This window comes from Halichoerus grypus, chromosome 2, assembly GCF_964656455.1.
Source record: "Halichoerus grypus chromosome 2, mHalGry1.hap1.1, whole genome shotgun sequence".
Lineage (NCBI taxonomy): Eukaryota > Metazoa > Chordata > Mammalia > Carnivora > Phocidae > Halichoerus > Halichoerus grypus.
Genome location: NC_135713.1, coordinates 187486242 through 187513934, shown reverse-complemented (window position 1 = coordinate 187513934; position 27693 = coordinate 187486242). Strand labels below are relative to the sequence as shown.

The 27693-nt window shown below is 55.7% G+C and overlaps 2 protein-coding genes and 1 long non-coding RNA gene across 4 annotated transcripts; 2 read left to right on the top strand and 1 right to left on the bottom strand.

Annotated features, from left to right (window-relative positions):
- Positions 1–2055: 2055 nt before the first annotated feature.
- MIEN1 (migration and invasion enhancer 1) lies at positions 2056–3474 on the top strand. The gene is made up of 4 exons (XM_036079961.2): positions 2056–2214; positions 2317–2414; positions 2860–2936; positions 3016–3474. The coding sequence occupies exons 1-4, from the start codon at positions 2126–2128 to the stop codon at positions 3097–3099; spliced, it is 348 nt and encodes a 115-aa protein (XP_035935854.1). The 5' UTR covers positions 2056–2125; the 3' UTR covers positions 3100–3474.
- A 425-nt stretch (positions 3475–3899) lies between these two features.
- On the bottom strand, positions 3900–27345 carry ERBB2 (erb-b2 receptor tyrosine kinase 2). 2 transcript variants are annotated; one of them, XM_078065677.1, is made up of 28 exons: positions 27083–27345; positions 22429–22533; positions 20505–20656; positions 19479–19692; positions 18555–18689; positions 18194–18262; positions 17887–18002; positions 17604–17745; positions 16369–16488; positions 15917–16043; positions 14231–14304; positions 14052–14142; positions 13666–13865; positions 13158–13290; positions 12976–13066; positions 12178–12338; positions 10085–10132; positions 8496–8634; positions 8290–8412; positions 7947–8045; positions 7482–7667; positions 7192–7347; positions 7002–7077; positions 6538–6684; positions 6023–6120; positions 5634–5822; positions 5101–5353; positions 3900–4967 (listed from the first exon to the last, which is right to left on the bottom strand). In XM_078065677.1, the coding sequence occupies exons 1-28, from the start codon at positions 27153–27155 to the stop codon at positions 4597–4599; spliced, it is 3888 nt and encodes a 1295-aa protein (XP_077921803.1). In that variant the 5' UTR covers positions 27156–27345; the 3' UTR covers positions 3900–4596. The 2 variants fall into 2 exon arrangements, with proteins under 2 accessions (XP_077921803.1, XP_035935852.1); XM_036079959.2 differs by lacking the exon at positions 22429–22533 and having other exon boundaries at positions 27083–27344.
- Positions 8632–12067, top strand: LOC144380852 (uncharacterized). Its single transcript, XR_013445080.1, has 2 exons — positions 8632–9372; positions 9680–12067. It is a non-coding gene; the product is annotated as an uncharacterized LOC144380852 (long non-coding RNA).
- Positions 27346–27693: the final 348 nt, after the last annotated feature.

The following is a 27693-nucleotide window of genomic DNA, read 5'->3' as shown; positions in this document are numbered from 1 at the left end:
CTTTCAAATAAATAAATAAATCTTTTTTTTTAAATGGGCAAGGATGCCTGAGTGGCTCAGTCGGTTAAGCGTCTGTGTTCAGCTCAGGTCATGATCTCAGGGTCCTGGGATCAAGTCCTGCGTCCGGCTCTCCACTCAGCGGGGAGTCTGATTCTCCATCTGCCCCTCCCCCCTGCTCGTGATCTCTCCCTCTCTCCTACACACTCTCTCTCTCTTAAATAAATAAAAATCTTTTTAAAAAATGGGCAAAAGATTTGAATAGATGTTTTTCTAAATAAGAGAGATGGATGGCTAATAAGCATATAAAAAGGTGCTCAACATCATTAGTCATTAGAGAAATACAAATTAAAACCACAATGATATACCACCTCACACCCACCAGGATAGCTATAATCAGAGACAGACAATAAGTGTTGACAAGGATATGGGTAAACAAATCCTCATATATTGCTGGTGGGAATGTAAAATGGTACAGGCATTTTGGAATAAGTTGGGCCGTTTCTCAAAAAGTTAAACATAAACTTATCATGCAACCTAGCAATTCTCCTAGAGAAATGACAATACATGTACATACAAAGACACTTACATGAACATTCATAGCAGCATTATTCAACATAGCTAAAAACTGGAAACACAAATGACCATCAACTGGTATTGAACAGATCAGCAGAAGGTGGTAGATCTGTGCAACGGGATACTGCTCAGTAACCAAAGGGAGCCAACAACCCGTACATGCTACAGCATGGACGAACCTCAAAAGCTTTATAATGATGAAAAAAGCCAGAAGCAAAAGACCACATATTATATCATTTATATGAAATGTCCAGAAAAGGCAAATTTATAGACAGAAAGCAGGTAGATGGTTGCCTAGGGCTGGGGCTGGGGGCTGGACTGCAAACAAGCAGGAGGGACCTTTCTAGACTGATGGAAAGGTTCTGTAACTGGACAGTAGTGATGGTGACACAACTCTATAAATCACAGAATTTGTTTTAAAATGCATGTGTTTTTTTTTTAAGATTTTATTTATTTATTTGACAGACACAGCGAGAGAGGGAACACAAGCAGGGGGAGTGGGAGAGGGAGAAGCAGGCTTCCCGCTGAGCAGGGAGCCTGATGTGGGGCTCGAACCCAGAACCCTGGGATCATGACCTGAGCCCACGCAGAAGCTTAACGACTGAGCCACCCAGGCGCCCCCCAAAATGCGTGTTTTTTTAAAGATTTATTTACTTATTTTAGGTGGGGAGGGGCAGAGGGAGAAGAGTCTTAAGCAGACTCCTCGCAGAGCACATGCTCTGCCACAGGGCTCGATCTCACGACACTGAGATCACGACCTGAGCCGAAAGCAAGAGTCCGTCGCTGAACTGACTGCGCCACCCAGGAGCCCCAAAAATGCATGATTTGAAGGGATGGTAATAATGTAGGTAACCTGTTAGGATATTATGGTGGGACTCCAGGGAGGAAAAAGGCAGCAAGACAGCCTCCATTTTCAGAGTTGCAAAAGAGAATAATGCCAGCCCAGGCTAGGATGAGATCGGGAGGTGCAGGGAAGGTGCAGGAACAGTGCAGGCGAGATGGGAGTGCAGAGCCTGAGGAGAGGGAGCCCCAAAGCCTTAGCTTCCCGAATGCAGGGGAGAAGCAGTCACTGCCCCCGATTGTGCCTACAGCTTTGGAGCTTAAGAGTCTGAAGTACTTGAGTGTTGAACTCTGGGGTGGTTTAAGATGCCATCAGCATGTTGGCAAGAAATGGCAACTATTCTATAGCATCAGCCAACCCCAGGCCCTGGATCTGCTTGCCCCATCACTTTCGCTTCCTTTTGCAAACTGAAAAGCACTTTGCAGTCTAAGATATTTCATGAGAGTATATGAAGCCGTGACGTCCAGCGGACACGAGGTGCGGGGGAAGTCCGGCTCTCTGAGAACCCGGGCCAGGTAAGGTGGTCTGGGCCGGTCCAGCCAGCCCAGAGCCCTCAAACTGGGGATAGGGTCAAAACGCAACAGCAATCGCGGCCTGCAGGGGGCGCCCGGACGTAACGCGCGGCCCGCCCCGCCCAGAGGCCCCGCCCCGTCACGTGCTCGCAGCGTCGCGTCACACCCGGAAGCAGCGGCAGAAGCGGAGTCGGGAGCAATGAGCGGGGAGCCGGGGCCGACGTCTGAGGCGCCCCCTCCCGGGGAGATTGAACCGGGTAGTGGGGTGCGCATCGTGGTGGAGTACTGGTGAGCGTCTCCAGCCTGTGGGGTGTCCGGACCGAACGGGGGTGGGTCCACGGGAGGCCCCTCCCCCGAAACCCAGGCAGAGCCCAAGCGTCTTGTCCCTAGTGAACCCTGCGGATTTGAGGCGACCTACCTGGAGCTGGCGAGTGCCGTGAAGGAGCAGTACCCCGGCATTGAGATCGAGTCGCGCCTGGGGGGCACAGGTGAGGCCCGCAGAACACCTGCTGAGTCAGGGTTCTAAATCTCAACTCTACCACTTTCTAGCCCTGGAATTGGCTGTTTTATATCGTGGCCAGCAGTGTCTGGCACATAGTAAAATGTCCAACCAACTCGAGGCCCCTTCCAAAGGTGAGGGGGGACACAGATGAGGCCTGTAGGGAAAAAAAGGGTAAGACTGTAGAAGTGTAGGGTTGGAGGGGAGGGAGCCCTTCGTTGAGTTATGAAGCCGGAGTTCAAAGGACGCACAGGTAACGCCTCCCTAGGGTTCCTTTGGCTTGAGCCGGGGTTGGGCAATGGCTCAGAGAACTAGTCTCCCGTGGGGCTGGTGGAGACATGAAGGAGCCTGTCTGAAGTCTAAGGAGTGTGAGAGCCTCTCCTGACTTGCCTGTTCTCAGCATACAGTTCATTCATTGATTTATTTAATACCAGGGGCCTTTGAGATCGAAATCAATGGACAGCTGGTGTTCTCCAAGCTGGAGAATGGGGGCTTCCCTTATGAGAAAGATGTGAGTATTTACAATGTCGGGAGGCCCCGGTCCAACCTTCCCCTGCCATGGATCATCCCATTCCACGTCTGCCCTCTAGCTCATTGAGGCCATCCGAAGAGCCAGTAACGGAGAACCCCTGGAAAAGATCACGAACAGCCGTCCTCCCTGCGTCATCCTGTAACTACACGTGATTCTGGGTTCCTGCTGTTCTGGGACCCAGGCCTTGGTCTCCCCTTTGGTCCTGCTGAGGGCTCCCCACTGCCTTTTTCCCCTCACTTGGGTCCTGGTAAGCTAAAGAGACTCCACTTTGTCCCTTTGAGTACCAGGAGGGAATAGAAGCTGCTGTGGTCTTGGGGGTGGGAGAGAGACCTTCTCCGTGGACATTTCCACAGCCGCCTTATACCCCCTTCCCAGGATCAGTGCCCAAGAAAGTCTGCTCCACACTCCAGCTTAGCCGTGCTGGTCAAATGCCACCACAGTTCTAACTTCCCTTCCACTAGCCTTGGGCAGTGTCAGCTGTTGGCAATAAAGTGGCATTACAGACACCTGTACCAAACTAGTGTTTGTGTGTTTGGCGGGGGGGGGGGGCGGGGGGGGGGGGGGTTGGTAGCACAGGCCAGCCCAGCCTTTATACCACCAGGGGGCTCTGCTGGGTGGGTGGACTTTTTCTGGATAGTTACTTCTAATGATCTCCTCTCTCACAGCCAAGGCAATGAAAAGGAGTCCCTTCTTTCCCCTCCCTCCTCTCCCCCTCCCCACAGGGAGGAAATAACCCCCATGCCGGTGGGTGGCCTTAGGAATTCATTTTTTCTAAACTAGAATGATCTGGTTGTCAAAGGGCTCTCAGATCAGAATCCCAACTTGAAGATTTCCACCCCCACCCCCCCCACCCAAAAGCCAGGAAACAGGAGGATAGACTCCTCATTCAAGCTTTCTTGATTCCTAGCCACTTCCTCCAGGAAAAGATGACTTGAGTGTAAGTTAGGTGAGCAGTAAGGGTTGGCACAGAGCCACCCCAGACATAGGCTGGTGCCCAGCTGTTTTCCAAAATATATTTGCAAATGGAGAAAGTGGGTGTGGAGAAAGGACACCCTTCCCCCAACCCCAGGGTCCCACCCCCCTCCACAATACCCGCTCTCCCCGAGTCCTTATTTCATCTTAAAAAAAAAAAAAGTAAAAACAAAACAAGAAAAGCACTCTGTACAAGAACTGGATCTGGGCATCTTTGCTGCTCCTTTCTTCCTGGGTGCAGAGCTGGGTCTCAGGGACAGTCGCTGAATGGGTTGCTCTTGTTCCTAAGACACTCCCTTGGAGCCTCCTCCCCTTCTAGGCCCAGCTTCCCTAAGTCCTTCAATGTCAAGATCTAGAATAAGAGAACCAGGCTGAGCTGCTCCCTGTGATGAGGAGACTGGCTGTGGCATCCATGGGACCCAAGAGTTGGCTGGGGCAGTGCTCCAAAGTTGGTCAAGACTCCCCAGTGCTGCCCTCTCAACCAACCAGGCTGGGCCCCTCTCAGCCACCTGGGATTTGAGGAGGAAGGAAGGTTCCTGGTATGGCAGGATCCCCTGGATGTGGGCCAAGGGCCCATTTCCTGCCTCATCCCGACTCAGGCCAGAAGTCAGGCCTTCCCTACTCCCTGAGGGTTCAACGGGGCCTCGGCAGACTTGGGCCAAAAGGCTCACACTGGCACGTCCAGGCCCAGGTACTCAGGGTTTTCTGCTGTAGGGGTCCCTTCAAAGGTGCTGGGTGGAGAGCCCCGCTCTGATGGGTCCTGGTCCCAGTAATAGAGGTTGTCAAATGCTGGGCTGAAGGCTGGAGGAGGGTGGGGCTGAGGGGGAGCCCTGCCCCGGGGTGCCAAGTACTCAGGGTTCTCCACAGCACTCCCAAAGGCAAAAACGTCTTTAACAACCCCATTCTTGCCAGGGGAGAGAGTCTTGGGGGACAAAGTCTTGGGCCTTTCCAGAGTGGCACCGGCAGGTCGAGAAGGAGGCAGAGGGCCTTCTAGGGGCGAGGGGGGCTGCGGCCAAACCTCTGGCTGATTCACATATTCTGAAAGGGCAAGAGGAGGGGGCTTGTTAGGGGAAGGAACTCCTGTGTCCCAGCTACTACCATTGCCCCCCACACCCCCAACTCCCTCCCCCACTTCCCTCCCAATCTCTCAGCTTGGGCCTGGATTCCATACCAGGCTGGGGGCTGCAGGTCAGGGGGGCAACGTAGCCATCAGTCTCAGGGGGCAGGGGTACTGTAGGGTCCTCGCTGTACCGCTGTAGAGGACTGGGGTCCTGTGGCGGAAGGCTGTGCAGCCCCTTGGCTGCCCCCATTCCCAAGTCGCCATCAAACACGTCAGAGCCAGCCCCCTCTGAGGGTGCCAGTGGAGACTTGGGGGGCTCCTCCTCGGAGGGCTCCAGTCCCAGTGTCAGCTCACCACCGCCACTCTGGAGACAAGAGAAGGTTATGATGGGGTCATTCATGGATCTGGGATGGAGACTCCATGGGAGGTGAAAGGGTCACAGGAGATAAACAAGTCACCATTGAGGTTCAACAGAGCCACCGTGGAGAGGAAGAGGTCAAGGGTTGGAAAGCAGTAGGAGTCCTCAGGGATAATGGGGTCTCCATGAGAGGTGACTGTTGGGAGGGGTGACACAGGAGGAAGGGACCCTAGTCCGTGGGGGAGTAAGTATACCCACGCAGCACAGTGTGACCGAGGGCACTGACCCTGGTGGATGAGCTGCGGTGCCTGTGGTTGGCGGGGCCCCCAGCACCCGGGGCAGGGTCTGGACAGAAGAACCCCTGCTGGGGTACCAGGTACTCCTCAGCATCCACCAGGTCCCCCATGTCATCATCTTCCAGCAGCGAACGGTAGAAGGTGCTGTCCAACGGGCTGGCGGGGCCCAAGTCTTCATTCTGGGGAAGAGGGAGACAGTGTGGCGGCCTCCCCCCAGCCCCGCACACAGCCTCCCTAGGAAGGCTCAGGGAGGACAAGGTCTGACAAATCAGGCAAGGGCTGGGCTCAGAGGCCCACAGCCCGAATCCTCTCCCTTCCCACCCTCTGTGGGAGAGTGCTCTTTAGTCATAGGCAGGGATGGAGCGGGAAGGCCCAATACCTGGATGACCACAAAGCGCTGGGGGTCCCTGGCCATGCGGGAGAATTCGGCCACCAACTCCCGGAACCGTGGTCGACATTCGGAGTCTATCATCCAACCTGGGGGCAAGACGGAGCTCAGCATCTTGGTTCCAGCGGAGCCTGTGTGCGACCCCACTCCCTCCCTCTCCGGTCTGGTCTAGACAACACCCCCCAACCCCCCCCCCCCCCCGCCCCCGCTAGTGGAGCCCGAGCCCCCGGGGGGTAGAGAAGAGGTCTTGTGACTCAGGTCCTGAGCTAGATCCTTTGAGAATCTCTACTAGTTTCCCCTTTCTATTTTGCATAGAAGTCTCTTCCTAGCCAGTCTTCTAGAGCTCCTGACTGGTACTGTAGAAGGGAAGTGAGACCCTTCCGAGGCTCCTTTAACCATACTAGGGACCCTGCTTGCTCTTGGTCCCCTCCCATCCCCCTTAGAGGCCCCTCCCCCCCGGATCTCCCACCCCTCCTCCAGGCAGGCGGCTCGGCTCAGCCACGCACATTTGACCATGATCATGTAGACGTCAATGGTGCAGATGGGGGGCTGGGGCAGCCGCTCCCCCTTCTCCAGCAGGTCAGGGATCTCCCGGGCTGGGATCCCATCGTAAGGTTTGGCCCCAAAAGTCATCAGTTCCCACACAGTCACACCTGGGGCAGAGATGAGGGTAGGGTTGGGGGGGTGCGGACAAGAGGACGCTTTAGTGCACTGAGCCCCAGAGGCTCTGCCCAAGAGCCTGGCACCACGGGGGAAAGGTGGGGGGGGTGCAACACCGAGGAGCAGGAGCCACCCAGCCTTTCCCTAGTCCCAGGGAAGTGCACAGACCCTGGCAGTCCCTTCCTTCCCTCCCACATTCATGTCTCCATTAATTCTCCCATTCCTGCTCTCTTCCTCCCTCCATGTCCCCCCCCGGCCCCGGGCCACAGCTCCTGGTCCACCCCTCCTTCCAACCCTCCCGGCCACACACCGTAGCTCCACACATCGCTCTGGTGGGTGAACCGCCGGCGGAGAATGGACTCCAGCGCCATCCACTTGATGGGCACCTGGGAGAGCAAAGAGGTCCTCAAACTAGGTGTGGTGGGGAGATGGCTATTCTTAAAGTTCTCCCAGGGGCCAGACCCCACCCCACCTTGCCTCACTCTGCTCCCTCCTCTAACCTTGCCCCCATCCGCGTGGTACTCGGTCTCGTCAATGTCCAGCAACCGAGCCAGCCCGAAGTCTGTAATCTTGACATGGTTGGGACTCTTGACCAGCACGTTCCGGGCAGCCAGGTCCCTGTGCACGAGCCGAACGTCCTCCAAGTAGCTCATCCCCTGCGATCAGAGGCATCTATGTGGACCACACTCTGGCCGTATTCTCCCAGAAAACCTCCCCATCCTAGCCCTGTGTGGAGACAGAGGCTTGCCCCCAAGGACACCCGCAGAGCCCAGGCCCCCTAAGTACCTACCTTGGCGATCTGCACACACCAGTTCAGCAGGTCCTGGGAGCCTAGGCGCCCGCGGTGCTCTCGGACATGGTCTAAGAGGCAGCCGTAAGGCATGAGCTGTGTTACCAGTTGCACGGTGGATGTCAGGCAGATGCCCAGAAGGCGGGACACATATGGGGAGCCCACGCCAGCCATCACATATGCTTCCTGGGGGCAAGGTACGCAATGAGAGGGTGTGGGAGACCACAACCCTGCAACCACCACACACCCCTCTTTGAGGGCCGAGGCATCACTGGGGACCCTCACTCAGTCCAACCCCGTCCGTCACAAACCAGAACCATGGCCCACAGGCAGAAGGTTAAAAGTCGAGGTTTGGGGGACCAAAGTGTCTCCTGAAACCCCAGTGAAGAGAAAGAGACCAGAGCCCAGACCTGCAGCCTGGGATTCCCTCCTATACTCCCGGCTGGAGAGGGTGGAGGGACTCACATCCAAGATTTCTTTGTTGGCTTTGGGAGATGTGTTTTCCCTCAACACTTTGATGGCCACTGGGATTTTCACATTTTCCCCATCAGGGATCCAGATGCCCTGGGCAGAGAGAGGAGGGTGTGAGCAGGAAGAGGACACACCAGATGCAATCTGTAGTCATCCAGAAGGTTCTTACTTGTGCTCCCCACCCTGGGGCCAACCCCATGATTTAGCCCCGCTCTCCACTCCCTTCCCCCTTGTTCCAGCCTCCAATCCACCGAACAGCACCACCCCCTGCTCTCCGCTGCCTTCCCCACAGAAGGCTTGGCCACACCCCGACGCATCCTCTGGGACCGCCCCTGACCTTGTAGACCGTGCCAAAAGCTCCGGATCCAAGCACCTTCACCTTCCTCAGCTCTGTCTCTTTCAGGATCCGCATCTGAGCCTGGTTGGGCATCGCTCCACTAGGCGTCAGCGGCTCCACCAGCTGGGGTGAGGGGGGCAGCGCGTCAGTGAGAGAGGCTGGGCGGCAGACCCCAACCCAACAGGGAGGCCCTCAGGCTGCCTCACCTCGGTTTCCTGCAGCAGCCTCCGCATCGTGTACTTCCGGATCTTCTGCCGCCTTCGCTTGATCAGGATGCCGAGGACCAGCCCCACGACCACAGCCAGCAGAATGCCCACCACAGCAGCAATGATGGATGTCACGGGGCTGGGGGCGGGAGCCAGGGTTAGGGAGTGGGGACCAGGCTGGGCCATGAAGGGATGAAGGAGAGGCGTGCAGGTCACTGGTGTTTAGAAAGGGAAGTTGGCGGGGGGGGCGCCTGGATGGCTCAGGTCATGATCTCAGGGTCCTGGAATCAAGCCCCGTCGGGCTCCAAGCTCAGTGGGGAGTCAGCTTGTTCCTCTGCCCCTCCCCCGCTCATTCTCTCTCTCTCAAATAAATAAATGAAAATCTTTAAAAAAAAAAAGGGGAGGGGGAGTTGGAAGGGCGACCCATGGACTCCATACTCTTTTTCTTACTCAAAAACCTCCCTTGGCTCCAACCACCTTGCTGGACACTGAGAGCTCTCTTTAACCCCATCTCCAAACTCTGTGCCTTCCCATGGCTCTGGCCTGGGACTCTGAAACTTCCTGACAAAAAACACCAGGGAGCTGGTTAATGTACACGAGTCTGGAGCCCCACTGCTGGCAACTCTGACGGTGGTATGGGGTGGGGCCCAGGAATGCGCACCCAGTGATTCTGATGTTTGAGCCAAATTTTTCACCCATAGGTCATGATTTTCCACACCTCCCGGCCTTGGTGCATTCCGTTACTTCTGCCTGGACCACCATTTCTCCATGGGGTCATCGTTCAAGACTCAGCTCATCCTGGGATAGATGAAGCTCCTGGGTGTTGACCCCACATCATCGCCTTCCTTGCCCCCCTCCCTTGCTTGGCCAAAGCCTGGTATGTCACAGACCTCTGGTGAATGCTTGTTTCACGGACAGATTGCCGCAGACACACTCCAATCTGTTTTTGTCTCCAGAGTCTTTCCCAAAGCTCCCCACTGCCCAGAAATCAAGTCCAACCCTGTGGCCCAGTAGTGAGGGGGGGTCTATGCCCTAACCTGACTCGGACTTCACCCCTTCCTCCTTTCTCTGTGCTCACTCAGTGGCCCACCACACCAGAACCTTCGAACAAGCACAGCCTAGGTTTTCCTGACCCCTCCCCCACCGTGCCACCTGGCTGCTTTCTCCCTAATGCCCTGTTTCAGGGCCTGGCTCAAATGCCACCTCCTCCTTGAAGCCTCCCGCCACCCGGTTAAGACTTCATCATTCGCTCCAGTGCAGCTGTACTCTCTTCTCAGTCTACCTTTTGTCCCAGGGGGTTGAACGCTGCCTGCGTCCCTTACAAGACATCTAGCTACTCAAGGGTGAGGAGGTACTGGGGGAGGGTCTTCGCCATCTTTTCCTGTTCTCCACCCCCTAAGCATCCTAAGGAGGTCCTCCATCCACTTGCTGAAGCAAACTGAAAGGGGAATCAACAGTGGAAGCCTCGGCTGGGAAGGGACAGGTGTCATGTCAGGAGACCCCCCCCTCCTCCCCTACAGCAGTGACTACCCAGGGGCCAGTAGGGGGCTGAGGGGCAGCACAGGGTGTGTCCCGGGGACCGGGCTGACCTGGCTCTCTGCTCGGCGGGGCAGCCCCTGTCGTCCAGGTCCGCACAGCTGCAGGAGAGAGAGTCTCGTCAGCAAGGCTGGGAACCACCTCCGGGGCTCACTCCAGCCTCAGAACCATCCCGGGATGGGTGTGGCTGGGTTATTACCCGGCTTGACAAAGGCAGACACTGGACTCAAGGTCACCAGTGCTGTTTCTACCACCCCCAAGGGGATTCCTTCTCTGGCCTTGAACTCGCATTTCCTGCTCCCCTCCACCTCCCTGTGGTAGGTAGGAACTGCGGGGCACTCAAAGGAGCATCAAGTCCAAAAGCTCAGCCACTTCCTCTGCGAAAGAATGCCAGGGTAGTAAACTGGCCCAACTTCTGCAGAGGACGGTTTGGCAATACCTAGTGAATCATGTCTGTGACCCGGCGGTTCCACCTGTCAGGATATACCCTAAACATGCCAACACCTATACGCCAGGGGGCTTGCACAAGATGCTCACTTGTACATGGAGCTCAAGTGCAATAAACTGCAATAGAAAGGAAAAGAAAAAAGAAAAGAGAAAGAAAAAGAAAGAAAAAAAAAGAGAGAGAAAGAAAATCAATATCCCTCAAACAGGGACATAGTTAAATACTACACCTGTGCTGCAGATGGGAGTAGTTAAAAAAAATAGGAGGTAGATCCTTGTGCCTTCACAAGAACGGACCCCAAGATACATAAACTGAGAGAAGCAAAGTACAGAACAGTGTGTAGAGCATGATCCCATTTGCATTAACAAATGCATGCACACAAACCTGACTGTACATGAGATGAAATATAAAATTGCTGTTTCTCGACCATTTTTGACCTACAAAAACAGCAATCTTACAGGACTCAACCTAATATAAATGTAATATATGTCTACGTAAATGTGTAGAGAAAAGCCTGGAAGGATGCACATACCAAAGTGAATCTGATGGTCCTCTCCAAGGGAATGGAACAAAAGGGCATGTTTGCTTTGCAATATTTATAGTTTTATATTGCTGAAAATGTTCATCATAAGGATGTATTTCATGTGTCTCATGTGTAATTAAAGACAACTAAATGAAAAAAAAAAAAGAATAGGGTAGATCACCATGTTATGGAAAAACATCGCAAGATTCTGTTAAGTGAAAAAAAAGCAGGGGCGCCTGGGTGGCTCAGTGGGTTAAGCGTCTGCCTTTGGCTCAGGTCATGATCCCGGGGTCCTGGGATCGAGCCCCACACTGGGCTCCCTGCTCAGCGGGGAGCCTGCTTCTCCCTCTCCCTCTGCCCTTGCCCCCCCTTCCTGCATGTGCTATCCCTCTCTCTCTCAAGAATAAAAATAAATAAAATCTTAAAAAAAGAAAAAGAAAGCAATTTGCAAACAATATGTGTGGTCTATGATCCCATTTTAGTAAAAAAAAAAATATATGTTAGAATGTGCACAGATAAAACAATTAGAGAATAATAATATATATTAACATATAGTTTATATATTATAATAACATATATGTTAGAATGTGCAAGAATAATTATATATATTTAAACACATTTTACGTTATAATAATGTTAGCATGTGCACAGGTAAAAACTGGAGAAAAAATATTACAAATTATTAACAATGGGGATAGAACTGTTAACGACATTCATTTATATTTCATGTTTTCATTAAAAAATTTTTAACAAGGGCGCCTGGGTGGCTCAGTCGGTTAAGCGTCTGCCTTCAGCTCAGGTCACGATCTCCAGGTCCTGGGATCGAGTCCCACATCGGGTTCCTGGCTCAGCAAGCAGTCTGCTTTTCCCTCTGCCTCTCACCCATGCTCCTGCTCTCTCTCTCTGTCTCTCAAATGAATAAAATCTTAAAGAAAAAATTTTTTAACAACACGTGTTACTTTGAGGATCAGAAAAAAACAGAAACAAAACTAAGAGACTCAGTTAACATAACAATAAAAAATTAAAAAAAAAAATCACAGTAAACCAGAAAAAAAAAAAAAAAAAAAACTAAGAGACTCAGGATAAGCAAAGGCAGAGTTATCCCCCTTTTATAATAAGAGCCCCAGAAAGGCTCCGGGACAAAGCTCTCCTTCCCGCAGAAAAGGCCCTCAACTCACGAGTGGGTGCAGTTGATGGGACACGGCTGGCACGTGCCCTCCTCATCTGCGAACTTCCAAATGGGCATGAAGGAGAGGTCGGGTTTCACACCACTGGGGCAGCGAGCCACGCAGGAGGGAGGGTCCTTGTAGTGGGCACAGGCCACACACTGGTCAGCCTCCTGGGAGGGGAGGAAGGGTTTGTAGGGGGCTGGCACCGACACCCCCAGGGCAGCAGGATCCGGCCCGTGTGTCCCCTTCGGGCTTCCCACGGCCACTCAATAGCACGTGCCCCCCCCCAATCCTGGGACAGCCCAGACCTGCTGGGTCTCCCGCTCCAGGTCCCAGGTCCCAAGGAACCAGAAGTATTACTTAAGATACAACAGCAAGTAATAGTAACTAATATGTAGCAAATCTTTCCTGTGCTTGGGCACTGCACCAAACCCTATTTTAAGTTCATGCTTACTACCTTCCAATGAGGTAGTTCCTCATGAGATTCGTTTTACAAATGAGCAAACAAGGTTGCAAGCAGGGCCTGGATTTGAATCCAGATAGTCCTGATGCCTAAGCGCATAGGTCTGACCACCCTGGCACAGCGACAGCCAAGCACACAGGCCCCCCTGGGCCCCTTGTGTAGTCCGAAGGGTCACGGGGTCCACCACACAACTCCTGCAGTCCCCAGCGTCCCCAGCCTACTTCCACCCTCCCGCCATCCAGGTCCGAACTTGGAACCCTCTCCTGAGACAGTCCACCAGACTTGGCCTTGCTTCCCTCCTGCCCTCGCTGCCCTCCACCAGCTCGAGTCCACCGGCAACTCACCGCCCCAAAGCAGGTCACTGAGCCGTTCTGGGGCCGACACTCGGAGTGACACGGCAGACAGTACCTGTCCTTCACATATTCCCGGGGTAGCCTGATGGAGGGGGTGGCTGATGAGGGTGGGGGGGTCTGGAAGGAGCCCCTGTGCCCTCTCCCTGGCCGCCCCCCTGCCCCGCCCCGCATACCCCTGCAGTACTCGGCATTCCTCCACGCACTCCTGGCCCCGAAGGAATTGGCTGCAGTTGACGCACTGGGTGGGCCCCGGACCCCAGCAGTGCCCATGGGCGCACAGCGGGTAGCAGGCCAGGCCCTCGCCCACTGCAGTCAGTGAGGAGGAAGGGGTCAGAGGGGCCACTCAAGGGAGGTTCCAGGTCCAAGTGACCCAGGGGAGGAGGCTGGGGGGGGTGGTGGCCGTGGCCCAGAGCAGTGGGCACAGGTGCTGGGCAATGCAGGGGAAAACAAAGAGCTGAAGTTCCAGGGCCAGAGAGGAAAGGGAAGGCAGGGACGCCAAGGCAGTGTGGCAGGACCCAGCCGGAAGCCATGCCCAGAGGTCAAGCCAGCCAGAGCTGTGTCAGGAATGGGGCAGCAGGGACGGGCAGTCTGCATGAATCTGAGATTGCTGCCGCTAGGCCACCCGGGCACCCCTGCGTGCTGGCAGACGGGGAGCGTGCGGTGCCGGGCTCCCTGTCTTACCGCACTCGGCCTCCGGCCGGTTGGCACTGTGCAGCAGGGCCTGGTGGGGGTTCCGGAAGAGCTGGTCCCAGGGCACCGTGTGTATGAAGCAGAGGCGGGCGTTGCGGTGGATGAGGGCCAGCCCACTGCCCAGTTCCCGCAGTGAGCGCAGCCCCAGCCAGCTGATGCCCAGCCCTCGCAGGGTCAGCGAGTAGGCGCCGCTGCGGGAGGAGTGCTCGGCTGTACCACGGACCCTCCCTCGTGGGCAAGGGCTGCCCTCACCTTCCTCCCGTCCCCAGCACACTCGGCAAGCTCCCGTGGGAACATCAGTGCTGGGGTCCCCGGGGAACAGGAGTGCCCACCACACCCAAAGCCTCTCCTCGGGGCCCCCCTTTCCCGGTGCTCACTCATGCAGAACTCGTCCCCGGATGACTCGCAGGTTCTGGAAGACACTGAGGTTAGGCAGGCTGTCTGGCCACGCTGAGATATACAGGTAACCTGCAGGGACATGGGGAGGCTAGGGGTGTGGGGACAGGAGGAGGACCCCCAACCCCGTTGGAGCAGGACGCAGAGCGGCAAAGCCCACCTGTGATCTCCTCCAGAGCCTCAAACACTCTGAGCTGCTCAGGCTGGAGGGGGGCAGTGTTGGAGGCTGGGTCTCTAGAACGAGGATTAGGAGAAGAGTTAGCACGGCCAGGAAGGGGGGGGGTGCATGACCCCAAGAGCTGGCCCAGCCACCCTCCCCCACCCCCCTCCATTAATGACTTCACTTAAACCCTTTGCCCATCAAGCCCGGCTGTTTTCATCCTGAGTTTCAAAGCCCAGGCCCCAGTTTGGCAAGGTCTGTCAAAACAGTATTTATATCCTTTGATCTAGAAATCCTACTTCTAGGAATGTGGCCTAGACAGACATTGGCTCCTGTTCCCAGAGACGTGTACAGCACAGAACTGTCTGTAAGAGCGAAAACTGAAAACCACCTAGACATCCATCAGTATAGGGGGGCTGTTAAATATAAACCCCATCTACCCTGACTATAGATGAAAACTAACATTTGAAGAGCACTTAAAAAAAAAAAAAAGGGGGTACTCAGTATCTGCCAGGCACTGTTCTAAGAGGGTATGAATATTATTAACTCATTCAAACGTTATAACCACCTTATGAGGTGCCCCCGTTTTACAGGCAGGTCACGTGATTAGAAAATGGGGGAGCCAGGTTTCAAGCCCAGGCCGCCTGGCTCCTGAGCCTGGGCTCTTAGCCGCTCTTAGCTGCACCTGCCCTACAGCTGTTGAAAGCACAAGGCAGCGCGACACGAAGTGCCATGACCAGCTCTCCAGGGCAAGAGGCAGACAAGGCTCACGATGAGCTCCCGCTTTAAGTCAAGCTCCTCAACAAAATTACTAAAGCTAGGTTTCTCTGTGTGTGTCCATGTACGTAGAAATGGTCCAGGAGAACCCACACCAGCTGTAAGCACTGCTTTCCTCTGGAAAGAGGAACAGAGCTGCAGAAAAGTTTAAAGGGAATTTTTTCTCTTTTTTTAATACATATTTTTATTGAAGTCTAATCCACATACAATAAAATGCAATTTTAATGTACACTTTGAGAAGTTTTGACAAATGCATTCCCTCATGTATCCATGACCCCAGCTGATACACAGAACACTGCCATCACCCCAGAAATTTTATTTTGTGTCCCTTTCCAGCCTCCCGCCCCCAACTCCAGGGACAACCACTGTTCTGATTTCTATCACCACAGAGTGGTTTTGCCTGTTCTAGAGCCTCAGGTGAAGGGAACCGTGCTGTGTGGCCAATCTCCTGCCTGGCCTATTTCGCGGAACATAATGTTTTTGAGCCTCATCCATGTTGTCATATCTATCAAGAAGTAGTTTGTTTCTTTTTCTCACTGAGAATTCCATTGTATAGATATACCACCATCTATTTACTCCTTCACCTACTGATATACATTTGCATTATTTCCAGCTATTATGGGGGCTATTATGAATAAAGCCACTATGAATTCAAGGAGAATTTTACTTTGTCTGGATGGCTTGACTTCTATACAAGTGCACACTCGTGAAGAACACATCACTGATGAAAACAACCCCCCACCCAGTCCCCACACCCTCTGGTCTCCCACTTGCTTCTTTTGCATTTCTGGCCTCCCGCCTCTGTCTCCCAGCATCCCCCAGAGACGCTGCCACTTCTGGGCCGGAGTCGGTGACCGTCCTGATGCTCCGCAGACCATTGTGCCCACCCTTCACTCCGCATAGCCTTACCCCTCAAAGCTCTCTGGCAGAAACGCCAGGCTCCCAAAGACCTTCTTGCAGCCGGCAAACTCTTGGATGTTGGTGCTGGTGACCGCCCTCACCTCCCGCAGGTGCTCCATGCCCAGGCCGTAGCACACTGTGGGGAGGGGCAGGCAGTGAAGGGGCCATCTCAGCCCCCACATGGAGCACCAGGGCCTCAACCTCCGGGGCCCTCTCCACACCCCCGAGGTTTAGAGAAGACACCAGCATCTTCTAGCTCTACCAGCCCCCACATGCCCGCTCACACACTGACAAGAGATATGGGGGAACGTGTGGGGCTGATCCAGGGAGGGCCAGGACAGACAGTAGAAGGGAAGGACCCCCAGCAGTGTCTGAAGAGGGACGGGACAGCGGGCTAAGCCGAGTTGGGTGTGCAGAGGGACAGGAAGGGCAGCCTGGCTCAGCGTATGGCCAGCAGTTACCTCGGGCACAGGGCTTGCTGCATTTCTCACACCGCTGTGTTCCGTCCTCAGCCGTCACCTCTTGGTTGTTCAGGGGACAGACCAGGGTGCAGGAGCCCACGTCCGTAGATAGGTAGTTGTCTGAGGAGATGGAGACTGTGGGTCCATGTGCCCTGGCCCTTCACGCCACACCACGAGCCATGTCACCGTGCCCACAGAGTACAATAGTATCGACCAATACTGAAATGCCCTTACTTGACATCCATTTACGCCTCACAACAACCCTATGTGATGGGCAGTGAGACTCCCATTTTGCCAAGAGGGAACCAAAGCAGTTTTATGTAAATTACTCAAGGTCATTGTGCTATTAAGTGGAGAAGCCAGGAGTTGAGCACAGTCTGTCTCTGCATTTTGAACTCTGACCTACCACGGGGAGGATACGACCAGAACCCGAGAGCCCACTCCTATCTCCCATGACAGGAAGAAAGAGGGCCCCATGTCCAAGGTCAGTTCCCAAATGCACATCATAAAGAGGGGAGCTGTTAAATAAAATTCTGATCAATCTAGACTATTGAATAAAAATTAGCATTTATTTAGGAGTGCTTAGTACGTGCCAGGCACTGTTGTAAGAGCTTTACAAATATTAACTCATTCAGGGGCGCCTGGGTGGCTCAGTCGGTTAAGCGTCCGACTCTTGATTTCTGCTCAGGTCATGATCTCAGGGTCCTGAGATTGGCCTGCACCGGGATCCGTGCTCAGTGGGGAGTCTGCTTGAGATTCTCTCCCTCTGCCCCTCCCCTTGCGCTCTCTCTCTCTCTCTCTAAAAATAAATAAATCTTTTAAAAATATATGAACTCATGGGGCGCCTGGGTGGCTCAGTCGTTAAGCGTCTGCCTTCGGCTCAGGTCATGATCCCAGGGTCCCGGGATCGAGCCCCGCATCAGGCTCCCTGCTCCGCGGGAAGCCTGCTTCTCCCTCCCCCACTCCCCCTGCTTGTGTTCCCTCTCTGGCTGTATCTCTCTCTGTCAAATAAATAAATAAAATCTTTAAAAAAAAAAAAAAAATGAACTCATTCAAACGTTATAACCACCTTATGAGGTGCCCCCATTTTACAGATGAGAACATGAAGACACAGCAGGCAGGTCACATGACTAGAAAATGGGGGAGCCAGGTTTCAAGCCCAGGCCTCCTGGCTCCTGAGCCTGGGCTCGCAGCGGCTGCTCTCGGCTGCCCCTGCTCGCCTCCCCGGCACTCACATGGACAGGCGGTCACGCAGCTGGCCCCGAAGGTGTATCGGCCCTCGGGGTTGGGCATGGATTCGAAGGTGTCCGTGTTGTAGGTGACCAGGGCCGGGCAGTGCAGCTCACAGATGCCACTGTGGTTGAAGTGAAGGCAGGCCTGGGGGGCGACAAGGGGGACAGGGACAGGCAGCTGGTGGTCACCAGGCTGTTCTTCCCTGGGGTGCAAGGGGCAACAGGGCCGTGGCAGGTGGCGGGCCCCTCCCCTTGAGCCCACCCTGGGGCCCCACAGGGCGCATACCAGGCAGTCCGAGTGCTTGGGGCCCGTGCAACCAGCCGCACACTGCTCATGGCAGCAGTCAGTGGGCTTCGGGCCCTTACAGCGGGCACAGCCTCCGGCACAGACCGTTCGCGTCACTGTCACACAAGGAGCAGGATGAGGCCGGGGCGGTCGCCCGGGCACCAGACCCTCCCCGGCATCACTCTTCTGCCACGACCTCCCGCTCCAGGGAAGACGCTGAGGCCTGGTAAGCCCCGCCCCCGCCCCGTGCCCCCTTTATTCCACTCGGCCCCCCTGCCCCCAGATTCTGGGCCTCCCTAAGACTCACAGCTCTGACAGTCCCCGGAACTTGCTCCCCAGCAGTGGGGGTCTTTACAAGCTGGAGAACAGGGTGGGCCTGGGGAGAGAAAGAGAGGGACAGGGACCAGGAGGCAGAATGCACAGTGAGGGAGAGACTTGGCAGGAACAGAGGACCCTAGGCGCAATCTGGAAGCAGAGGGAGGCAGGACGGAGGGCCACAGAGATGGAGAGACACGCAGAGACTTGGCAGGGGAGGAATGGGGCGGAAGGAGGAAATGGGCAGTGTTAGTGCAGGGGTGGGGAATGGGGGCAGTGTACGCCAGGAGTTTGGGGTCGCCAGGCTGCCCGAGAAAGAGAGGAAGTGGCAGGCAGGGAGCGGCATGGCTTACAGGCCCGAGAGCGGTTGGTGTCTATCAGCGTGAGCGCAAGCTGGTTGTTCTTGTGGAAGATGTCCTTCCACAAAATCGTGTCCTGGTGGCAGAGCTGTGGATTCCGCTGAATCAAGACCCCTCCCTTCAGGATCTCTGTGGGGTGAGTAATAATCAGTGCCTTCCTTTCCTGCCTGGCACCTTCTGCCCTCCCATGGGACCCCCCTGACTTTAGAGGGGAGCAGGCCTCGTAAATCCACCCCAGTTTCCCCGAGGATTAGAGAAGACACCAGCATCTTCTAGCTCTACCAGCCCCCTTCCCCACCCCACACACATGAACAACCTGGGATCCAGGGAGGGGTGGGTCATCCATGACCCGGTCCAGATGTCCATGCCCCTCTCTCCTGTCCTCCCACCTCTGCACCCTGTGCACACTGCTTCATGGTTAAAAGAGACTCTGAGTCTGAAAACCAGCCTCACCACTAACTAGCTATGTAACCTTGAGCAAGTCACTCATCCTCTGTAAACCTTTTACAGTTTTCTCATCTGTAAAAAGAGCATAACATTGGTGCTTCCTTGCAAGATGATAGCACCAAGATGGGATCCTGTGTGCAAAGTTAACCAGCCACAGAGTCTGGGATACTGTCAGCTCCGGGGCTGCCACACACAGTTACACAGGTTGTTCACTGCACATGGGTACTCGGCCAAGAAGTGGAAAAACCCCAGCCTGTATCCTCATTATCAAACTGTGCAGGCTCGTACAAGCTGTGACTTCCTGGGAAGAAGGGAAACCTTCTTCTGATCTTCACCATGGCACCTTCCCTAGCTCCACCTGCATCTGTCCTGAAGGGATGTGAGTTCTAATTCACATGAAGCCTCCCATGGCTAGAAGTGGCCCTTGCCAGCTCCCAAGAGTGAGAAAGTGTCAGTGACAGTGATGACCACCTGTGAGGCTTCGAAGCTGCAGCTCCCGCAGCCCTCCTGGGGCAGCCCCTGCCTCAGAGGTGCCCCCCTCGGGCGGCTCTCCATTGTCCAGCACGGCCAGGGCGTAGTTGTCCTCAAAGAGCTGGGTGCCTCGCACGATTCGGAGCCTCTGCAGCGGGACCTGTCTCACTTGGCTGTGAGCAATGAGCACGTAGCCCTGCACCTCCTGGATATCCTGGGAGGGAAGAGGGTCAGGTGGGGCTGAGGCAGGCCTGGGCCCTGGAACACTACCAAGGCCTCCTCGGGGTTACCAAGGGCTTGGGGATCTGGGGCCAAGTCCCCGTCCACTGAGAAGTCCAGCTCTCTCGGGCATAAAGTAGAGATCAAGGCCCCTCTCCACCTCCTCAAGCCAGATTCTTGTAGGGTCAAGACAGATAACCACTCTGTGAACTGAGAGCAAGCGCCCCACCCTCTCAGCTTCCTCGGCCATGAAAGGAAAGACCCCGCATCACGCACGTGGCCCCACTCCAGGCCACGGTGACCACAACCCAGCAGGCTGGATCCCGCTCTCTCCCCTGCTCATGACCCTTTCACACACATTTCCCATTTGATGGTTTCCCAGAGGGGAGTCAAAGTGTGCTTACTGCTTCCAAAGCCAAGGGCCGAGACCACATTCACAGGCCTGTCAGTAGCAGAACGGGATCTAGAACCCACATCTCTCAGCTGCCCGCTCGCCACCCCAGGCAGGACAGGGACAGCGGCTGGGGCAGGGGGACAGGGGGAGGGGATCATGCTGGCAAGAGAGCAAAAAAATTTAGCACAGAAACAGGGGCATCCACCCCGCGATGTCCGTGGCCCGCCATGTCATACAGAGGGAGTCAACTGGTCTTGCAGTAGAATAGACAGGGGGCAGACATCAGAAAGGATGTCCCAGTTGAGGAACCACAAGAGAGGAAAGGGAGGGCACCCTCTTCTCCCACCCACTTGTCAGCATAGGGCTCCGCTCAGCTGGAGGCAGGGCCTGGCTGAGTCACCCAGGGGCCTCACCTGCAGGAAGGACAGGCTGGCATTGGCAGGCAGGTAGGTGAGCTCCAGGTTACCCTGCACCACTTGACAGGCCTGGTAGAGGTGACGGAGCATATCCAGGTGCGTCTCGGGACTGGCTGGGAGCCGCAGCTTCATGTCTGTGCCGGTGCACACTGGCGGGAGGGAGGGCATGGGTCAGAGGGCACTGCGCAGGGAGCTTCTCCAACCTGGCCCCTCCTCTACAACTCCCCCCCCAAAGAGTCGTGCCATCTCGGACCCCTCTTCCCATGTCCCTTGCACCTGCAAGAGGCACAACAGCAAAAGAAGGTTTGCAAGTTTGGGAAGAGGAGGGATATCCAAGGAGAGACCCCTTCTAACTTGGCCCATCCTGAGCATCCAGAGGGGGCCCCATTGTGCCAGCCCTGGGGAGCTTGCCCGCCTGATCCAGGGTGTTGGCTGGCAAAGAAAGCCTCCCTTTGTCCCAAAGGCCCGACTCATGGCCAAGGGGTAAAAATCCCCCAAGAGAGGCCATGATGAATCATGAATCTTCTGGATACCCCCTGCCCCTCTCCCAAGCAAACAAACTCAGGGCATTCTCCCCACCCCATTCCAATACCACCCACATGCCAACCGCTTGGCAAGGGATATCCACCCCCACAATGCCACCCAGAAAGTAGGGAAGGAGGGTCGGCTAGAGTCATAGCTGGGGCATGGGGACCCCTAGGGGCCTGGTCACCGCAGGGACCTCTGGAATTCCCCTAGGCAGAAAAAAAGGAGCATCAGACCCCAACAATGGGCATCCGGACCCGGGCTACGGATCCTGGGCCAGAGCGATGCCTCCTCTAAGGGCTCCGATGCTGGTACTTCACCCCTGCCTCCTCCTCAGGGCAGGGCTCCAGAACCAGCTGGCAGAATCTGTGCCACGAAACGCCTGCCACAAGGGCACCACGTCAGCCCTGCGTACCTGCCCGGTGCCGGCCATCAGCCAAGGGGCATCGAGATGAACGGCCTCTCCAGCCCACCTGCACCCCAGCACAGTGTCCCTGAGACTGGAAGGGCCTACGAAGCCCAGGGACATAAGAAGGGGTACGCCACCCCCAGTGAGGGGCTACTGTGGACAGCTACTGGCACTGTGCCTGCCAGCAGGGGGGAGATTAAAGTGCCCAGTTGAACTTGTTTTTCTGCTCTGGTGAGAAGATGAATCACCTGGCGCGTCTTGCCCAGGAGGGTGTGCCGGGCGGAGGGGGGTGGTGGGTGGAGGGCGCCCCCAGAGACACAGGCCCACAGGTGCCTGCACCACCTCGATTTCCTGTGGGCCGCCACCCCACCTCCCACAGCCTACAGGGGGACAGCAGTGGCTGACTCCAAGGTCTGACACCAGGGCTCCTGCTCTCCCAGCAACTTGGAGCCTGAAGTCCAATCCTAGGGGTGGGGGGGTAACAAGAGATACCCTCTGCCTCCAGAACGCTGGGCAAAAGCTGGTGGGGCAAGCCCCTCGGGTTCCTGCCTGGGCCAATGGGCCATGAGCTGACAGCCTCCCAGTAAAAGCCAGAGTGGTCTCTTTTCCCACCCTTTTGGACAGATAGGGAAGGAAGCAAAGAGGGAGGAAGGAGAGGGCCCAGAAATAGAATTCAAGGGTCCCCCCCCAGACTCCCAAGAGAAACAGGAGCTGGGGGTGGCAGGCCAGGCCCAAAATAACGCCCGCTGCTAGGGCCTCCCGCAGCCTCGGCAGCCTCAGCTGCTTTGTAGGCACAGCTGTCTTTAGGCCCAGACCCCAAAGCTCTGGCCCAAGCCCGGGACAGGGACAGGCAGAGCTGGGGGAGAGGCTGTCTCCACCCCCTGTGGCCCTCTGCCACCTCTGAGGGACACCAGCTGCGGCAACCAGGCAATAGGAAAACATCAACAATGGGAACACCGAGGGCAGCCACATTAACTGAGCACCTACTGTCTGTGGCCAGGCTGTCCGGGTGGAGCCTCATAACGTCCTCCAGAGGCTGGGACTGCAACCTCTGTCTTGCAAAGGAAGCCGAGGCCGACAGGGCTAATTCTCCTGAGATCATAAAGCTCGTAAGAGATAGAGGCAGGATTTGAACTTGAGTCTATCTGACTTTAGATCCTACATTCTTAACTGGACACGGACAAATTCCCCCCACGGCCGGTGCAAAGGGAAATACACACCAGGTCTATTGATGTCACTGATAAACATACAGGCTCTGGGCAGGGCAGGGTGGCTGGGCTGAGCTGAGGACCAGAAAGAGCGGTAGCCCCGCCCCACTAGTGAGTTTGTTTGTGGCTGATCTGAGTCTAAGATTCTTTAAGTGTTTGCAACAGGTGGTCAAATTGGTTCGGAGACCTACTCTCCCAAGGAGCTGGAGGCTTGCGGGAAAATTCCCCCACCAAGCTGACATGAAGCCAAGAAGGGCCTCTTGACACCTCCCCTCCCTCTCCACCTCTGTCCCCTTCACCATGAAGCTCAGGCCCTCCCACCCACTTCCCTTCTCCTCACCAGTCTCCTCCTCTCCAGTCCTCACCAGTCCCCATATCCACCCAGCCTCCACTGATTTTCGGGGCGGGGGGTTGGAAGTCCTGTTCTACACAGGAGGGCTCCGGGTCTCCAGGACACCTGACTTTCAGGAGCCCCAACCTCCAGCTCTCTGGCTCAGCACTATGAGGCAGGACCAGCCCAACACCAGGTAAGAGTTTGCTGGAAGGATGGATGGATAGATGGATGAGTGAAATCCATTCAAGAACTCCCAAACCTAAAGGGACCAGTTGAAGTAGTGGTGTCCATCCCTCTGCTCAAAGGCTGTTCAGGGTCCTTCATATCCCCCTGGCTGAACTTCAGTTCGGTCCCCGCTCTGGGAGTGCTCTCAAGAGGGTTCCTTCCTCCCCACCAGACTTCAGCCCCAGATGCTTCCCTTGCTCATCAGCAAGAAATACTTCCTTTGGTTTCCATGAACACTTCCTGCACCCCCAAAACTCACCTCCCCCAGACCCAAAGGGTAAGGGCCCATTCTAGGGATGCCCAGAACTCAGCCACCACACACACCTGGTGTATCAAGGCCAATATCAGACGAGGGCCTGGGCTCAGGGTCATTAAACCAGAACCCTAGCCGGGCTGCTCCTGTGTGACCTTGAGCAAGTCCCTGGACCTCTGGGGCAGAGTCCATATCAGATTCATCTCTATGCCCAGCAGTGCCTGTGACTTTGTAGGCACTCTCAGTATTAATGACCTGAACTTGGCTGAAAGGATGGGATAATAAAACAATAACAACTCTTACTCTCTGCAGAGAAGTTAAATGACAGTTAAATGAGATAATCAAAAAGCAGTCTGTAAACACGACAAGGCTTTGTAAACAGAACTGAGGCAACACAAACATTGGCTATAGTAATTCTCCCACTCCTGAAGAGTACACACCCCTCGTCCTGTGTGGGCTTTCTTCCCAGGGGTGGGGAAGAAAGGTGGCCCCAGCAAGAGATGGAGGTGTCACCCCAGAGGGTCTTCCGACAGGCAGACAGTGTGGGGGGATCTCTTTCCAGATCATTTCAGCACTCAGGGGCAGGCACAACTACCTGGGCCCTCCTCCAGCCCCCCACCCCAGCCCCCTACTGGCTCCTCATGCTTCTACTCCAGCTGTCTCCCTCACCCACAGCCCTGCAGCCCCCCCTGGCTTCTGCCCTGTCCCTGCTCTCAGTGCTGCAGGGCACGAGAGGAAAGCAGGCATGGGCTGGACAGGGAAGGAGAGGACCTCGGTGGGCCCGGCTCACTCCCCTTTCTATAGCCTAGATAAAGGAGATCACTCACCCGAATTAGAGTAGCACCTCTACCCCAGTCTGGCTACCTGGCTGCCCCTGAGGCTTTGCTCACCCCATTTCTGTTGAATAGGATAAGACTTCGACCAACTCTTAATGCCTCCTCATTACACATTATTATTGGGTCTAGACATATTTGGGTCACTAGAAAGCCTTGGATAAGTCACTTCACTTCTTTGAACCGTGTGTACCCACTTCACTGGATTGTTGCAGAGATGAAATGAAACCGTCCATGGAAAAGAACCTGGCATATGGGAAGCACATCGCACATTTTTTTTTTTATGTTAAGGCAAGATAAGTCATATAGCAGGAGTATGGGTAATTCCAAACCATGAGAAAATAAAAGGTGCCTTTGTATTTGGAATGCGATGTAGTTTCTCTTTTTGCATTTCATTCTAGCTTTTCAACTGGTTTTTTTTTTCCCTTGAACATTAAAATGAAGTTACTTTCCCCAAGTATAGGAAAAAGGAAGCTGCTGGAAGAATCGTCTGGGAATGAAAATATGAGCTCTGCAAGATAAGAAGTAGGTGTTTGCTGCACTTGACAAAACTTTGACCTCTAAGAACGGATCCTAGGGGCAACTGGGTGGCTCATTCGGTTAAGTGGCTGACTCTTGATTTTGGCTCAGGTCATGATCTCAGGGTCCTGGAATCGAGCCCCCACATGGGGCCTGGCACTCAGCGGGGAGTCTGCTTGAGATTCTTCTTCTCCCTCTGCCCCTCCCCCTTCCTCCCCCTCCCCCCCTTCTCTTTCTCTAAAATAAATAAATAAATCTTTAGGAATGGATCCTGGCAAAATCCTGACCCTCTGGGTCCTCTCCGTCTCCTCTTTCTCCCAAATTCCCGCCCTCCCCTCAGCCCTGGGATACAACAGGGGTGCTGGAGGCAGCTGGGCGGGGCGCTTCCATTGCAACCATTTTCTACCTGACACGCCCAACATCTGTCTTTGCACCCAGCAGTGCCCATGGAAGGGTGAGATCCACCTGAGGAGGCCCTAGTCGTCAGTGGGAGAACTGAGCCCTTGGATCCCAGCACTGCAGCAACCCAGACCACCTCCACCTGCTCAATGCGCAGGCCCAGGGGAGGGAGGCAGCAGCTCGCTCTCACAGTGCAGCCCGGCCTCAGCCATCTCCGCAGAAGGTCAGGGCTGAGAAACAGGGAGAAGGATGGGCTCCCAGGAAAGTGGAGCCTCCTTCCTCAGAAAGAAGGCGTGGGGCCACCTCCCGCTGTTTACAGCAGATCTGGCCCAGCACCTTGAGCGAGTTCCTTGAGAGGGCAGAGTTCAGCGAAGTCCCCGAGCCAGCAGGGAGACTGCTGTTTGGCAACACAAAGCCCAGACACACACACAGGCCACACAATCCAGGAACACCCTGGCATGGACGTCCCTCAGATAACCCAGCAACGCTCAGACAGAGGGGCCCTCGGGCAACACACAGGAGGACACCCACCCCTGCTCCAGACTCCCTGACCAACGGAGACCACCCACTACTCCCAGGACACTCTCATTTTGTCTTCGCCGCAACCCAGTGATGCAGGCAGCAGTGTCCGCCATTGTCCAAGGTAGACCGATACAGTGATTTCGAACGTGTGGTTGCGGGGGTCGCAGCGTCTGGGATCCAGTCTTGGACCCACCACTTCCTTGATGCTATTTAGCCTCTTTAAGCCCAGGTTTTCACCTGGAAATGGGAATACTAGTAGGACTCCTCTTGTAGGGTTGGTGTGAGGATTTAAAGGAGGGAATGCATGCAAACCACCATGCACCGTGCCTGGCCCAGAGGATATTTCCAGCCCACGTTAGCTTTAATTGTCAGTGCATCTAGATGGGCAAGTGGGGCTTAACGCACACTGCCTCCACCACCACGCTTCCCCACACACAGCATGAAGGGAAAGGCAGGACAACCCAGCCCCCTGCTTACTCGCATCTGGCCCTATTTCTTTAGCTTTCCTTCTCCACCCCACCCCCCACAACTGCCCAGGAATCCCTCACTTGAAACTCTGGCACTCTATGCCCCAGACCAGGAGACCCACCACCACCCCTCCGTGGCCCACGCTCTCCAAAAGTCACAAAGCGCACAGTCCCTGAGCTGGCCCTAAAGAAACTTGCTCAAAACAAACGTCTCCCCCTCCCCCCACCTCAGACTCCAGCATGAGGCAACTCTGCAGTCGGACCGGCCACTCTCTCCCGCCCGGCTCTGGCCGGACAGGTTGTTTTCCCCCCCACCACCCCCCCCACACACACACACCCCGATCCTGCCTGAAGCTGGAGGAACTAAACTCTACCGGCTGCGGGGAGGGGGGCGGGGGGAGGGGCAGAGGGACCCCCCGAGGAATCCAGCCCAGTCCAGTCTGGAGGCGGAGGCTGCCAACTGGAAAGGCTTTGAGAAAGTTTGGAGGGGCTCAAGAAAGGGGAGAACGAACACACACACACACACACACACACACACACACACACACATCCCATGCAGTACTCTGAGGGCAAACTTTCTGAACAATTTCAGAGAACTTTTGTGACAAGTTCCCAGAGCCATCGCGGGGTCCGGAAAGCGCCAGTCTCTTGACTGGGACAGCTAGAGCGGCTTGGGCGTCCTCGCCCCCTGCCCCACCTGCCTTTGGCCCCCTCCCTGCCGAGGCCGGCGGCCGGGCGCGCCGGGAGCGTCCGAAACTGCGGATCGGGAAGCTCGTGTGGCCCCCTCTGCCCCCGCCTGCCCGGGGACTTGGGCGGGGAGGGGGGGGCGCCGGGCTGCAGGGTCGCGTCTCTGCTCCGCGCCCTCCCCACGCCAGACCCACCTTGGGTGCCCGCGGCTCCGGAGGGCAGGAGGGCGAGGAGGAGCCCCCAGCGGCACCAGGCCGCCAGCTCCATGGTGCTCACTGCGGCTCCGGCCCCATGGCTCGGGCTGGACCGGGCTGCGAAGGGGCCGGGCGGCTTGCCTGGGGGCTCTGCTCGGCTCTCGGGGCACGACGCAGGGGACTCTCAGCTCCACAACTTCATTCTTGTACTTCCTCAAGGCAGCCCTCCTCCTCCACCTCCTCCGCCTCCCGTGATTGGGAGCGAGCGCGCTCACGGCTCGCCCCCCCCACCCCCTCCACCGCATTCCAGCGAGTCCCTGGGAGTGGCAACTCCCAGCTTCACTTTCTCCCTCGGCGCGCAGGCCTGGGGTGCGCCCCTCCCGGCGCCCGGACGCCGGGGTTGCCTGCGCGCTTCTCACGCGTTCCCACGGAGAACCCTAAGGCAGGGGACGGCGATCGCCACCCCCCAACACACCCACCCGGGGGGGGGGAAGTCTGGGGCAAAGGCTTCAGGCTGCCATCCTTAACGTTCCTTTAAGTCGCAGGTTTTACCGTAGACGTTCCCGGCAAGACGTTTGCATCCTACTCCATCATACGCCTATTTTTAAAAG